The following is a 14,306-nucleotide window of genomic DNA, read 5'->3' on the forward strand; positions in this document are numbered from 1 at the left end:
GTAGCTCAGAAAGACCACTGGACACCTGTGAAGTTTTCTAGTTATTGTTCCACAGCTTGTAACTGAGGAAGGAGATTTTCCTTGCAGTTTCTTGTTGCTTTTTGGTAGAAATGGAACAAATTAATTTTGGTGCCTGGAGTGCTGCATTTTCAAGACTGGGAGATTACTCTGGTTTTTTGAGGTCTTTTCCTCCTTTCCCATCCCCTTGTGCCATTCTCTGTTTCGTGCAGGGAAAAATGAGAGGTTTTCCATGCCCAGCTCTCCTATGGGGGCTTGAGTTGTGATCTGGAAACGGGCAATTGCTTCTTGTCTTCATTAAAACTCCACAAAAAGGCTTTAAACTTTGAAAAGCTGCTTGAAATTGGTTGTTTCCTGAAGTGTTTTAATTGAGCAAAGTACCAGGGGGCTTGGCAGAGCAGGAAAACTGCCCATGGGACAGAGTGGAGAGCAGGAGTGTGGAATAACCCTGATTTTCACAATGGAAACAGCAGAAAAATCCCTGAGAGGAGCCTCTCCCAGCCTGTTGGATCCCAGCTGCCCACTGCTCCTGCTCATCCCTCCTCCCTGCTCCCTAATTCTACAATTCCTTTGCTCTTTTTTGCAGATTAAAACCGAGGACCTCAGCGACTCCTTGCAATCTGCCCTCCCCCCTCGGTCGGGTCACCTCGTGCAGGGATCGTCCATGATGCCAGGGAGCCAAATCGCAGGGGTGAGTGACCTGGCTGCGCCTGGAATGCCAGGAAAAGAGGGGAAAAGCTGCTCCTGACCCCCTCCCCAAATTCCTTTGGCCAGTGGCAAAAGGAGCCTGAGAGTGTGAGGAACACGGAGCTGGAAAAGTGAATCCTCATCTTCCTCCTCGGCTTTTCAAGGGTAGACTGGACACGTGCTGGGGTGAGATTTCCTCGCAGGGTTTGCTGAGCAGGGAAACCACCCCATGGTCAGGAAATCCCTTGGACTGGAAATAATTGGAGGCTGAGACAGCACCGTGGGGAAATGTCTGATAATGTTTGCCCTGCTCTTCCTCATTCATGAGTGTCTGGTTAATGCCACTGTTGGAGATAGGGTTCTAGACCAGATTAACTCCTAATCTCAGCCTGTTGTTGCCTCAAATTGATTTACACCAGGGAAGAAATTAATTCCTCGAGGGAATTTTTTTTTCCCTAAGGTGGAAAATGTGGAGTTCAGCACTTAACTCTTGTTCAATTCTAGTGGGATTTGGATGCCAGGCGGCCACACAGGTGCTCAGGAATCCCTTCCCTCATTCTTTCATGGGGTATTCAGATCCATTATACAATTTAGGTATTCTTCAATTTCCCCCAGTCTTCAGAACAGTCCTGTGGGAAGCACTATTGGTGAGCTGCTGCAATTTTCTGTGTGATTTCAGGCAGTTCACTCTGGAAATACTTTATCTGAAGAAACTGAAATCCGAGAGGTTTCACTGTTCTAACAACCAGAGTTTGATTGCCTCGAAAATGTCTTTATCGAGAGTTAACTTTTCCAGGGAAAAGCAGACACTTCTCCACATGGATGTCTCTGTATGCAATGAATTCTTCTCCCATACTTGAAACTTTTGGACCTGCAGCCCTCCAGCCCCCAGATTCCCCAAATTCAGTGAGAATTCTTCTCCTACACCTGAAACCTTTGGATCTGCAGCTCAAAAATGTCACCAAGAGTTAACTTTTCCAGGGAAAAGCAGACAATTCCCCTCATGGAGGTCTCTGTATGCACAGAATCTTCTCTTACACCTGAAACTTTTGATCCTGCAGCTCTCCAGCCCCGAAATTACAGAAATTCAGTGTGGATTTGTGAGGAGATGCTGTGTGAGGAGCATAAATCCTTGGGTTTGATTGTTCCCTTTGTTTTTTTTCTGTAGGACATGAGCTCTCTCCACACCCTGCAGCAGCTGGTGTTGCTTCCTGGGCACATGCAGTCAGTCCCCCAGTTCCTTCTGTCCCAGTCTCAGGCAGGACAACAAGGTAAGAGAAGGAAAAGCTGAGATGGTGCCTTTTTGGGGCTTGCCTAAAAACAGAGGCCAGACAAAACTAAGAGAATAAAAAGCAGTTCTGTTTATTGAAGGGCCTTCAGGTACATTTAGGGCAGACAAAACCCACCCAAAAATGGATATTTAGTCATGGGTTTCACACTTTTATAAGTTTGGTTCATTTGCATTTTGGGGGTGAACCTCCCAATTACAGCTTCAGCTAATGAAGTAATTTACCCCAAGTTTGCTGCCCCCAATTCACTTTTGTTTCCATCTCCCTGGCCTGAGGCAGTGAGGGGTCCTTGATTGCCAGGCCTGGAGAGGAATTGTTGTGTCTGCCCCAAATGGGGAAGCAGCAGCTCACACTGGGTGTGGAGTTTGGAGTTCTACACTAAAGAACTGCAGTTTACAAATACATGAAAAATATAAAATCCTGAGGCGACAGAGATGGATAAATGTTTAAAAGCCTCCCTTCTGGATGTCGGGTTTTCCCAGGGTGATGCTGCCGGTTCCCACCCCGATGTTCCCTCCCCGGGGATGATCCCAGATCCGTGCGGGAGATGCCGCTGGCACCTGAGCCTTGTGCGCTCCTCGAGTGCCACCTTGGGGCCAGGCAGGGATCCCAGCCTGGAAAAATCCCGGGAAGGAGCAGAACAGGTCCAGCTTAGCCAGGAGCAGCTCCGGGATGAGAGTGAGAGGTTTGGATATTCCATAGGACAGGAAAGGTCTCCCTGCTCCCAAAATCAGCTCCAGGAAAGCGCTGAGGACTCGCTCCATGCTTGAGAAAGTCCCTGTAATTCTGTTTTTGCCCCCAGTATTTTTACAGCATTTCTCCCACCCCGGGGATGTGGATGGAGGATGTTTCAGGCTTTAATTCATCACCTGGCAGATCCAAGGGGATTTGGATCCTTTGCTTGTGCTTTGATTTATCCCAGCACAGAGCTCCCTCCACATGAACTAAAATTCAGGATTACAACATTAAATCTCTGCAGCTTGAACCCACTGGTTCACACACTCCAAAAGCAAGAGGGGAATTTATTTCTTCCTGACAAGATGTAAATTCTCCTCTCTGCCAAATGACGCTGATTGATGGATAAAGATACTTGATGTATATTTACAAATAATCTTGAATTTGTTAGTTTGAAATACGGTCAGGACAATCTATTCCTTGCTGCCTGCTTTTATTCATGAATAATAAACATCTTTTACTGCAAAGCAGAACTTGCAGCCTTTGACAGATTAGAATTTATCTGTTCAGTGACTTTTTTTGGCAGCTATGTTTGCTTGTCACCCTTTCCAGTTCCAGGCTTGGTCAGGACTGGATATTCTGGCCAGGAGCTGGATTTTTGTGCAGGACATTTCCATTTGCATGGCTGTCTGCCAGGTTTTAATGATCCTTTTGCCACATGCATGCACAGCCAGTGGGGAGTGAAAATGAAGTGGAATTTGGTTCAAGTGGAGTTTTCTTCCTCCTGAAGAAAGGTGGAAAATATTCCAGAATTGTCCCATCAGGGAATGCCCTGAGTGTCTCCTGGTTTTGGTCTGTGGGTCCATAAATGGATTTCCTGGCCAAAGGGGCTTGGCTGGGGGCTGAACCTTTCCAACAGGAATATGAATTTTAGTTTGCTTGTGTTTTGAAGCTGTCAGATAAATTCCCAGGTCTTACTCCTCATTCCCAGTAAAATCCAAACACCAGAGTCATGGGTGGGAGAGCTCTGTAAAGGTGGGAGTGAAGAGCCACGGAGATTTTGGGAATCCTGTCAGTCTAAATATTGCTGCTGAAATCTTCATCTCAGCTGTCAGACCGGTGATTCCTGAATCCAGCCCTTCATTTCCCTCGGAGCTGGAGCTGAGGTGTTCAATCATGATTTTAAAGACTCCAAATGACAGAGCATCTGCCATGTCCCAAGGCAAAGCCATTGCAGTGATTAATTACCTGCACTGGTAAAAATGTGCTCCTCATTACCGGCCTGGATTTGAAATTTGAAGTTGTTCCAGTGTTAGGGAAGGCTCATTCCAACCCCAACCTAAGTAAATAAATGGGAATGTGCACATCAGATCAAAATTAAATAAGAAAAGGCAGAGAGAGAGGGGGGAGTGATTGATTCTGGAGATTATCTGTTTTCCCTTTTATTAGCAGAAGTCCATAAATTTCTATGGATTTCCCTGTAATTGTCAGTTATAATCAATTAAATATATTGACTGCTCTGAGCAAGGTTATAAATCCTCACTAAATTCTGTAGGTTTCACTCACAATGGACTTGATACCAACTAAATTTCTAGGGAACTACACAACCTAATCCTGTAGGACATTCCCTCTAAGAGATATAGGCTTGTACTTGGCAGTTTGTCAACGAAACAATTACACACTCTCCATAAATCCCAGTTTTTGTTGGGTTTATGGATTTCCCTTCTTTCTTCCTTTCATCATTTCGTGTCAGCTCCGACGTTCTGAAAGAAATTCAATTTATTTGAAATACAGTAGGGTAGGAATGAAAGGGTCAGATGGCTTCCAAATGACATTTGAAAATGAAATGTAGAATTGAGAGCAGAGTGGGAGGGCTCACGAGATTAACTGGAGGATCAGGGTTTTTTTTAACAAGATCAAGTGGCTGAAAGTTGGAGTCACAAGGGTTTATACTGGAAATAAGAGGTCCATTTTTCTTATAGCTACAATGATTAAGCACTGAGAGAAATCCTCAGGGCAGATGTAGGAAATTCTCTGCTGCTTGGCACCTAAAATCAAGATTAGAGGTCTCTAAAATGCCTGAGCGTGATGAGTGACACGCAGGGATCAGCAAATGAGATATTTCACTTCTATCATTATTGTAATAATCCCTGCAGGCTAAAAAGCCACGGGAAGAACATTTTCTTTCTCATGATCCAGCACAGAGCCAGACTCGTTCCTAACGCCCAAAATTCTTGTGTTTTGGGCAAGAAATAACAAATGGAGCTTCCCACTCCGAGCTTTCCTGGGGGTGTTCACTGACCAGATGTGTCTCTTTTTGATCTCCTCAGCTTTGCAGCCAAACCTCCTCTCCTTCCCTCAGCAACAGGGCAGCCTCCTCCTCTCCCAGCCCGGACCCAGCCTGGCCTCCCAGGTAAGAACACACCTGAGGGCGTGGCAAACTCCACCTGCTGCTTTAGGGAGGGCAGATGGCGCAGGAAACAGTGTGGTTTTTTTTATTTTTGTGACTCTGAGCACTTTTTTTGGGGTGGTTGGGACAGGCTGTGGGGCGCTCTGGCCTCCCTGGCTCCTCGGTTGAACCCCACCTGGACGTCCCCCAGCACTTGCAAGTGGCAAAGCACCTGACCCCAGCAGGAGCTTCCGAGGAGCCCAGCGACCTGGAGGAGCTGGAAAAGTTTGCAAAGACTTTCAAACAAAGGAGGATCAAGCTGGGGTTCACACAGGTGAGAGGGAGGGGATGGGGAAGAATTTGGGGCAGGGCTGTGGGTGAAGGAAAGGCTGGGTTAGGTAAATTTGGGTTATTTTGTAGCATTCCCTTCCAAATACATGAAGAGACAAACCCTTCTTAGCACGTCACCGCCATAACATCGATATTTGCACCTTCTCCAGTATTCAGGGGTGGGGGCAGATTCCTGGGGGGAATAAATCCCCTTTCCCTGGCAGGCAGGTCATGGAAACAAGACTGAAGCTATCCTGGAAGAAGCATGAGGGGAAGTTTAGGCTCCAAGAGGGATATTCACTGAAAGAATGATCTGGACTCATCTGCCCAAGGAGGTGGTGGAGTCACTGTTTAAAACAAGCCTGGACGTGGCACTCAGTGCCATGATTTATTTGATGAGGAGGTGTTGGGTCATAGGTTGGACTTGATGATCTCAAAGGTCACAGAATCACAGAATCACCAGGCTGGAAGAGACCTTCAAGATCGAGTTCAACCCAGCCCCAGCAGCTCAACTGAACCCTGGCACCCAGTGCCACATCCAGGCTTTGTTAAACACACCCAGGGATGGTGACTGCAGCACCTCCCCGGGCAGAACATTCCAGAACTTTATCACCCTTTCTGTAAAAAACTTTTTCCTGATATCCAGCCTATATTGGATAGGTGCCTTCATTGGCACAGCTTAAGAGGTCCTTTCCAGGCTGGTTCATTCTGTGACTCTGTGATTCTGCGTGGGGCTGGGACAGCTGGGAGGGGTTTCCCTGTGCTCACACTGGGATTTGGGTGTCCCCTGGCAGGGCGACGTTGGCCTGGCCATGGGGAAGCTCTACGGCAATGACTTCAGCCAGACCACGATCTCCCGCTTCGAGGCTCTCAACCTGAGCTTCAAGAACATGTGCAAGCTCAAGCCCCTGCTGGAGAAGTGGCTCAGTGATGCAGGTAGGTGACATCAAGGCAGAAATGCCACCAATGCCTTGTGCAGGCTGGCCTAGAGGAGAGCTGGCCAGAGCTACAGAATAAAGCAGGGATTTATTCAAAGGATCTCCTCCATGGATCCACCTTGGGCAGCACCAGAGCCCAGCCAGGGCTGCACCCAAGAGGAACCAAAATGGTCCCAAAATGAACCCAAGATGAACCAAAATGGTCCCAAAATGCACGAGCGCTCCCGGGGGCTCTCACTGGGATCAGCTCTGCTCCATTTGCACCTTGCAGTTCATTGTCCCATTCCAGCTCCAGCCCAGGCAGTCCCATCCTGCTTGTTTTTCTCTCTCCAGCCCACGCTGTTTGTGCTCTTGGGCCTGAGGTTTGGATCATTTGTCCTTGGTGCCCAGCTGGAGCAGGAATTGTTTTGTCTCCCTGCTCTGTGCAGAGAGCTCAGCATCCCATAATGTGAAGCCCAGACCCACACACTGAAGCAGCTCAGAATGTGAAAATAGGAAAGCTCAAACCTGAGGCATCACCACCAGCAGTAGAGGATCCATCCAGGAACCTCAAATCCCTTGTGCAAGCTGGAGAAGAAGGGGAGGAACTGCTGAGGTGCTGAGGGATCAGCCCAGGAGATGCAGCTGGAAAAGGAAGGATTTCACTGAGAGGGGAATTCCCAGGGGCAGCAGGATTTGGGGCGGTGTCCTGTGCTGACCTCACGTCAGCCTCGTGCTTCACCCAGCCCTTCGGGATGTCTGAGCCATTGGTCACATCTCAGCCACCCCGAGCCAAATGGTTTGGTCACATCCTTCTCTGTGTGGAATGAAATTATTGGAACACTCCTGGTGCCTAGCAGAGCAGGCTGGAAATCAGGCTCACAAAGGAAAAACAGTGTGTGGGTTAAAACACTTTTCTTCTTTGATTTGGACAAGCTCGTTGATGGATTCAGAGCAATTTTAATCATTATCAGAGGGAGGATCCTCAATGTAGGAAGAATTAATCTATTTTAGAAGGCACATTTGTTTCACCGGAAGTATCTGGGAATGAAAATAACTCATTATCTTCTTGAATATCTCTTTTTCCCCTCCCTTTTCCCCCAGAATCTGCTCCTTTGGATTCCTCCATGAGCACCCCCAATTCCTACCCCTCAGTGAACGAGATGTTTGGACGGAAAAGGAAGAAGAGGACCAGCATCGAGACCAACATCCGCTCCACACTGGAGAAGAGATTCCAAGATGTGAGGGGAAAATCTTTCTGTCTGCTGGGAACTCTCCCTGAGCCTGGCATTTGCAAGGCTGTGGCACTGAGTCCTCTCAAGAAAAGAGGGGTTTTTTTGGGGTATTTATTTGACAGCAGGCTAGAAAATGCTTGAAGAAGCAACAGGAAAAGTGTGAAACCCAAAGGAATTCCCTGTTATTTGACAGGAGGTTAAAAAATGCTTGAAGGAGTTAACAGGAAAAGTGTGGAACCCAAAGAAATTCCCAATTATTTCCTTGCTGAATGTTATTCTAAGGGAATTACGATTTTAGCACCACATTTCCCCATTATCACCCACTGGGCCAAAGCTGATCACTGCAACCAAATCTTTTCTTTGGGAGTTGCAGATGTTTGGGAGCTCTGTGGCCACAATGCCCCACTGAGCAGCTCTGGTGAGACCCCAGAATTTGCTGCAAATATTTTTCCTGAACCCATTCAGAAGCGGAGCCCTTTGTACTTTTTAAGCTCCAAGAATTTCAAGAAAAATCACTACAGACATCAAACAGAATTTTAATCAACAGGACTAAACTGTGCCTTGGAAATTTCTCAAATCAAAACTGTTTCTGGGCTTGTTTTTTTTTGGTTTCTCCCTCATATCAAAACTTGCTCAGTCATCATCAGATCAGCTCATTTTTAGCTGGTAGAAGGCATTTTCTGCAATGGGAATATTATCTTGGCACCTCTGTGCCAGGAATCTTCGACATTTCCGAGCTTCAACTCTGAGCAAACCTCACAGAGCTAAAAGGAATGAAAATAAATGACTCAGGGGGCAGGGTGGGCTCTGTTATTTCCATTTCTAAATGAGAGGCAGTGACTTTTCTGAGCTGCTGTCCCTTGGACAGTGGCAAGGCCACCAGGTTTAGGTGAGCCCAGCACTGATTTTGGTGCTGTTCAGGTCGAAGAGGGAAGTGATTTTTAACAGGGGCAGGAGCTGTGACTCATCCCCCCGACTCCGGGAGAGCTGATGTGGAACCAGAGGCACTTTGTGGTTCACAGAACATAATCTCTCACCCAAATATTTACCCTGGGAGCTTTTGTCCCCTTCCCAGCTCGCAGCCAACCCCACCCTTGTCCTCCCAGCAGCCCCTGATGCTCTTTGGGGCTTTTTAACCTCTTGCCTCTCTCAGCAGAACCCCAAACCCAGTTCATAGATTTCCGTTTGCTTTTTGGGGCTTTTTTTAACCTCCTGCCTCTCTCAGCAGAACCCCAAGGCCAGAGATCCCAGTTCAGAGATCTCCTTGTGTTCTTTGGGGCTTTTTTAACTTCCTGCCTCTCTCAACAGAACCCCAAGCCCAGAGATCCCAGTTCAGAGGAGATTTCCTTGTGTTCTTTGGGGCTTTTTTAACCTGCTGTCTCTCTCAGCAGAGCCCCAAGCCCAGTTCAGAGATTTCCTTTTGGCTTTTGGGGCTTTTTAAACCTCTCTCAGCAGAACCCCAAACCCAGTTCAGAGCAGATTTCTTGTGTTTTTTGGGGCTTTTTTAACCTGCTGCCTCTCTCAGCAGAACCCCAAGCCCAGAGATCCCAGTTCAGAGGAGATTTCCTTGTGTTCTTTGGGGCTTTTTAACCTCCTGTCTCTCTCAGCAAAGCCCTAAACCCACTTCAGAGATTTTCTTTTGCTTTTTGGGGCTTTTTTAACCTCCTGCCTCTCTCAACAGAACCCCAAGCCCAGAGATCCCAGTTCAGAGGAGATTTCCTTGTGTTCTTTGGGGCTTTTTTAACTTCCTGCCTCTCTCAGCAGAACCTCAAGCCCACTTCAGAGATTTCCTATTGCTTTTTGGGGCTTTTTTAACCTGCTGCCTCTCTCAGCAGAACCCCAAGCCCAGTTCAGAGGAGATCTCCTTGATAGCAGAGCAGCTCTCCATGGAAAAGGAAGTGGTTCGGGTCTGGTTCTGCAACCGGCGCCAGAAGGAAAAGCGGATCAGCTGCCCGATGCCATCCCCCATCAAATCACCCATCTACAACTCCAGACTGGTGAGGGACTTGGGATTCAGCCTCCTGAGTGGAGTCTGATCCAGAACATTTATTATTATTCCAGCCATTGAAAACAATCAACTCAATGATAACAATTAATTAAGCGAGATTTCTATTTATTGAAAACACTGGAAAGAAAAGACAAGTTTCCTAGGAGGGATTGATTAGTTTAATTGTAGGATAATTTAGTCAAATCATGATGCTATCCCAAAGCTTTGCCCCTTGAGATTGATGAAGAAAATCTTTCCCAAATTAATGGGGGATTAAATACACTGATATCAATTAACTGCATTTCTGCTGCTTCATTTAAGAGTTGCTTGGTGCCTTTGCCATTTAAAAGTGGCAGGAACCTCCTCAGTGCTGCAGCTCCCACAGGAGTGGGAGGCAGAGCCTGAATTTTATCTTGAAATCTCCTGGCTTTTGGAATCCTCCATCAGAAGGCAGGAAAACATCACGGGAAGTTTGGTCCCCCAAAAAACCCATTTGGATTCTCAGGGCAGGAGCTTGGGTGAATGATTCCCCTGTGACTGCTGTCCCTGAACAAAGTGCTGCCTCCAGGGATAAATCCTAATTTGGATGGCAGCTCCCAGATTGCCGACTGTTACCTGAGAATTCAGCTCCCTGAAGGAGATTGGGATTTTTTTGTGCCCAAAACCAGAGGGAGCTGGGAAGTTTCAGGCTGAGAATGCCCAGTCTGAGGCATGAGCTCCTACAGGTTTGCATTCCAGAAAATGTGATCGTTTCAGGCTTTTCCACAGCTGATCCATAAATTTAGATGGGTGTGGAGAGTGTGAGGCACATGCAATACTTTCTTCCCATGGATGGAAAATGGATTTCTTCCCATGGCCTTGGATATATACATATATGTATATATTAGATAATATAATGATAATATATAATGATATAGATGCATAATATTTATATATAAAATATAATAATGCATACATAAAATAATATCTATATAAAATTATATCTAAAATATTTATATATAATACATACATAAAACCAACATATATATAATGGTGTAGATATAGAATATCTATATAAAAATAAATATTTTAAATATTAATTAAAATATTTAAATATGTAAAAATAATTGTTTTTATTTTATTTATAAAAATAAAATAAAATAAAATATAATAATAATAATAATAATAATAATAATAATAATAATAATAATACATGATATAATGATATAGATATCTAAATATTCCTTTGGATATGGGAATGGTGTTTCTGCCCTGGAATATGACTGGAAATGGCCACGAGAGCCCCAGCTGTGGGTGAGGTGTCCCTGGGAGCCAGCACACTCCGCAGGGGCTGTGGCAGGAGTGGCAGGATGAGATTTCTGCACTCTCAGTGCCAAATGCTCACTGCCTGCCTCTGTTCCTGCCTAGGTCTCTACCTCAGGCTCCTTGGGGCCCCTCTCTGTCAATCCCGTGCACAGCACCATGCCTGGGACTGGTGAGCCTTGGGAAACCTCCCTTCCCTCCTTTTATCCATTTTTATCCATTTCTGGGTCTCATTTGCAGGATAATCTTCGTCAGAGCCTTGGCTTTGGCCAGGGAAAGTGCCCCCACGCAGCTGGGATAAGAACAGCCCAGCCGTGCTGTTGGGTGGGCTAAAACCACGGAAAACACTGGGCAAAATAACATTTCCAGCATAATCCTAGGCTGGGGTGTTCAGGTTTGGGAGCCAGGCACAAGTGGGAGCCAAATAAAAGGGTGGGTTAGAGTCAGATCTCCTTGGAGACCAGAAATTCCCAAATACAGGAACAGGGGACATTCCTGCCCCAACTTCCCCAGGGCAGGGAATCAGAGGAGCCAGATAAATGGTGGATCAGTGTCACATCTCCCTGCAGACCTGAGATTCCCAGATATAGGAACAGGGGACATCCCTGGGGTGCCCCCACCTTCCCCAGGGCAGGGACAGGGCATCAGAGGAGCCAGATAAATGGTGGATCAGTGTCACATCTCCTTGGAGAACTGAGATTCCTAGATATAGGAACAGGGGACATTCCTGGGGTGCCCCCACCTTCCCCAGGGCAGGGAACCAGAGGAGCCACGGGGATGGGGTGGGAATGTTTGGGCAGAAGAGGAGATGCCAGGCTCACTGTGCTCTGTCCCACGCAGTGACATCCTCGTGCTCCCCAGGGAACTCCAGCAGGCCCTCGTCCCCTGGCAGTGCCCTCCATGCCAGCAGCCCCGGCACAGCCCAGAGCAACTCCAAAGCTGCCATGAACTCTTCTGGCTTCAACTCTTCAGGGTAAGGCACAGCCCACAAAAAACCCCAAACCAACCCAGGGCATCGGGGGCTGGGGGAAAACACCGGGATCTCCAGGAAGAACAGGAAAACCCTTAGGGATTCCACACAGGTGTGTTCCTGTGTGAAGCTTCATGCGTGACCTCTCAGGGACAGGGTGGGATTGTTGGGGTGTCCTGTGCAGGGACAGAAGTTGGGTTTGGTGACCCTGGTGGGTCCCTTCCAGCTCAGGATATTCTGGGATTCTCGGGAGTGGCAGGATGTGATTTCTGCACTCCCACCCGCTGCCTGCTGAACAACCTGCAGGACGTGCTGACCCAAAGTCGGGTTGAGCGGGAAGTCAGGATGATTTTTACTCCAAGATGAAACTTGTTGTTGTTCCATGCTGCCAACAGCTCCTGGTACCGATGGAACCAACCCACCTACCTCCACTGAGACCTCGAGCAGCGAGGGCGAGAGCAGCTCTGCCTCCAGGCCGTGCACCACCGACCACGCTCGGGGCCTTCCAGTGCCTTCCACCGCCGGCTGCGCCAGGAACCCCCGGCAGCGGGGCTGTGCAGGGACTCAAACTGCAGCCCAGCCCTTCCCCCAGCCCCACAGTGACATTTTCCCTCTTCCCCCAGCCCCACAGTGACACTGTCCCCTTCCCCAAGCCCCCACGGTGCCACTGTCCCTCCAGGGCGAGCCCCGGCTTCGCTGTCCTCGCATGGCTCCTCCGCTTGCAGCTCCGCATCCTCCCGGGCAGGGCTCCCGTGCCAGGACTCTCCTCTCTCTCTCTCTCTCTCGCTCTCTCTCTGTCCCCATCCCGTCCCAGAGCTCCCCAAAAGGAAGGAGGGTCCCTCCTGCTGTTCCTGTCACGCACAGCCCCCAAACTGAGCCGAGGTTTGAGTTCATTTCACCGCAGCCCCGTGGCTGGGTGGGAGCCTTGGTTTTCCCCAGGCTCCCCATCCACTTGCTTTGCGCCTCCTGCTCCCTTTCTAAAGGTGCTTTTTGTTTCATTTTTCCTTCCTTTTTTTTTTTTTTTTTTTTTAATTAAGTATTTTAGAGCCTTCTTATTTTTTCCTTTAAAAAAAAAAAAAACAAACAAACAACCAAAAAAAAAAAAATTGTCTTTTGCAAAACTTTTGTCCAGGTCTTGTTATTGCTGGAAACCTTGGGGGAAATGGTGATTTGTGTTGATTTAGTGGGATGAAGATGAGTCTTGACCTTCTCTTTTTTATTTCTTTTCCTCTTTTTTTGGGTTTTATCTGGTACCAAATAATAACAAGCTATTATTGAGATGCCTTCTGGTCTCTGAGCTGTAAGGAATTAATTTTCTGTTCTCGGTTTTTGTGCTCACATAGTATTACTTGAGGTTGGTGTGTGCAAGTGCCTGGGAATTCCATGAGATTCCAAAGGAAAAGTCAATTTTCACAGCCTATCACCAGGAAAATTGTGGTTACATTTCCACTCTTATTTTTCCTGTATTTTTAATTAATTTTGGCTGATAGGGATATTTAAAGATTGGCAGATAAGGACAAATTTAAACACCGATCTGAACCTTTGGGCCACTCTGTCTTATTTTACTTCCTGCATGACCTTGGAGAAAGGAGTTGATCCCTGATAGGCAATGGTGCTGAAAATCCCATTTCCTTCTCCCAGTGCTCAATTTGTGCCAAAGAGCAGAATTTAGGGCATGATGAACATCACAGCTGACTCTTCTGCCACCCATCACCGAGGACATTTATTAACCCAAACCTCAGCACAGCTGCCGTTTCCAGCTTGTTTCCACTGTGAAAATCTCAAATTATTTCATAGATTATCAGCAATTTTATCAACAGTCAGCACTGATTGTCTTCATAACCTCGGCCTGCATGTTTTAGCCAGGAATTCCTGAATTAACTCCTGGGAGCTGAGCTGTAATTTGTATTTTGCCTTCAGAGTCAAGTGACTTGGTCCAGACTTGCAGAGGTTTGTGAGCCCCTTGGTCAAAAGGGATCAAAAATAAAGTTAAATCAGCTATTTCCAATAATCTATTTACAATTTACTGTACATCCATATGCTCTTAGAGCCTTGAGAAGATACATTAAAATCCAAATCTGGCTTCTATTCCAAACCATTGAATTTAGTTCTCAGGAATTCCTCCAAGTAATTTTCTCCCACCTGCATGAATTTTGGAATAATGTTTCTGAAAACTGGGAGGGAAAGCACCAATGTATTAAAAGCTGAATAACAGCACCTGCACGTGAATATTTCTGCTGAGATCAAGGCCAAGCTGTGCCAGGCGTTGTGCAAAGACATCCTGAGGGTTCATCTCCTCCACAAAGTTTATAAACACAACGACAAATCCCCGGGATTTATTGATAAACCGGCCCTGAGTGGGAAAACAAACACCAGCAGTTTGTTTGCTCCACAAAAAGCTCCAGCTGGAAGGGAAAGAGCTTCGCTCCCCTGCCACCCAGGAACGCTTCCAGCCTCGCAGGAGAGCATCTGAGGGATTTAAAATAAACACAGCAGGAAATTGCAGC

At 47.0% G+C, this 14,306-nt stretch overlaps 1 protein-coding gene across 1 annotated transcript in view; it reads left to right on the forward strand.

Annotated features, from left to right (window-relative positions):
* The window catches only part of POU2F3 (POU class 2 homeobox 3), a 41,865-nt gene extending 28,878 nt beyond the window's left edge, over positions 1–12,987 (forward strand). Inside the window, exons 5-14 of the mRNA XM_053997038.1 lie at positions 605–709; positions 1,874–1,976; positions 5,000–5,082; positions 5,210–5,392; positions 6,183–6,324; positions 7,410–7,546; positions 9,376–9,537; positions 10,935–11,001; positions 11,670–11,802; positions 12,195–12,987. Of these exons, the coding sequence (XP_053853013.1) occupies positions 605–709; positions 1,874–1,976; positions 5,000–5,082; positions 5,210–5,392; positions 6,183–6,324; positions 7,410–7,546; positions 9,376–9,537; positions 10,935–11,001; positions 11,670–11,802; positions 12,195–12,234 (1,155 nt within the window). The 3' untranslated portion in view covers positions 12,235–12,987. The remainder of the gene's footprint in view (positions 1–604; positions 710–1,873; positions 1,977–4,999; positions 5,083–5,209; positions 5,393–6,182; positions 6,325–7,409; positions 7,547–9,375; positions 9,538–10,934; positions 11,002–11,669; positions 11,803–12,194) is intronic.
* Positions 12,988–14,306: the final 1,319 nt, after the last annotated feature.

Source organism: Vidua macroura, chromosome 22, assembly GCF_024509145.1.
Source record: "Vidua macroura isolate BioBank_ID:100142 chromosome 22, ASM2450914v1, whole genome shotgun sequence".
Classification (NCBI taxonomy): domain Eukaryota; kingdom Metazoa; phylum Chordata; class Aves; order Passeriformes; family Viduidae; genus Vidua; species Vidua macroura.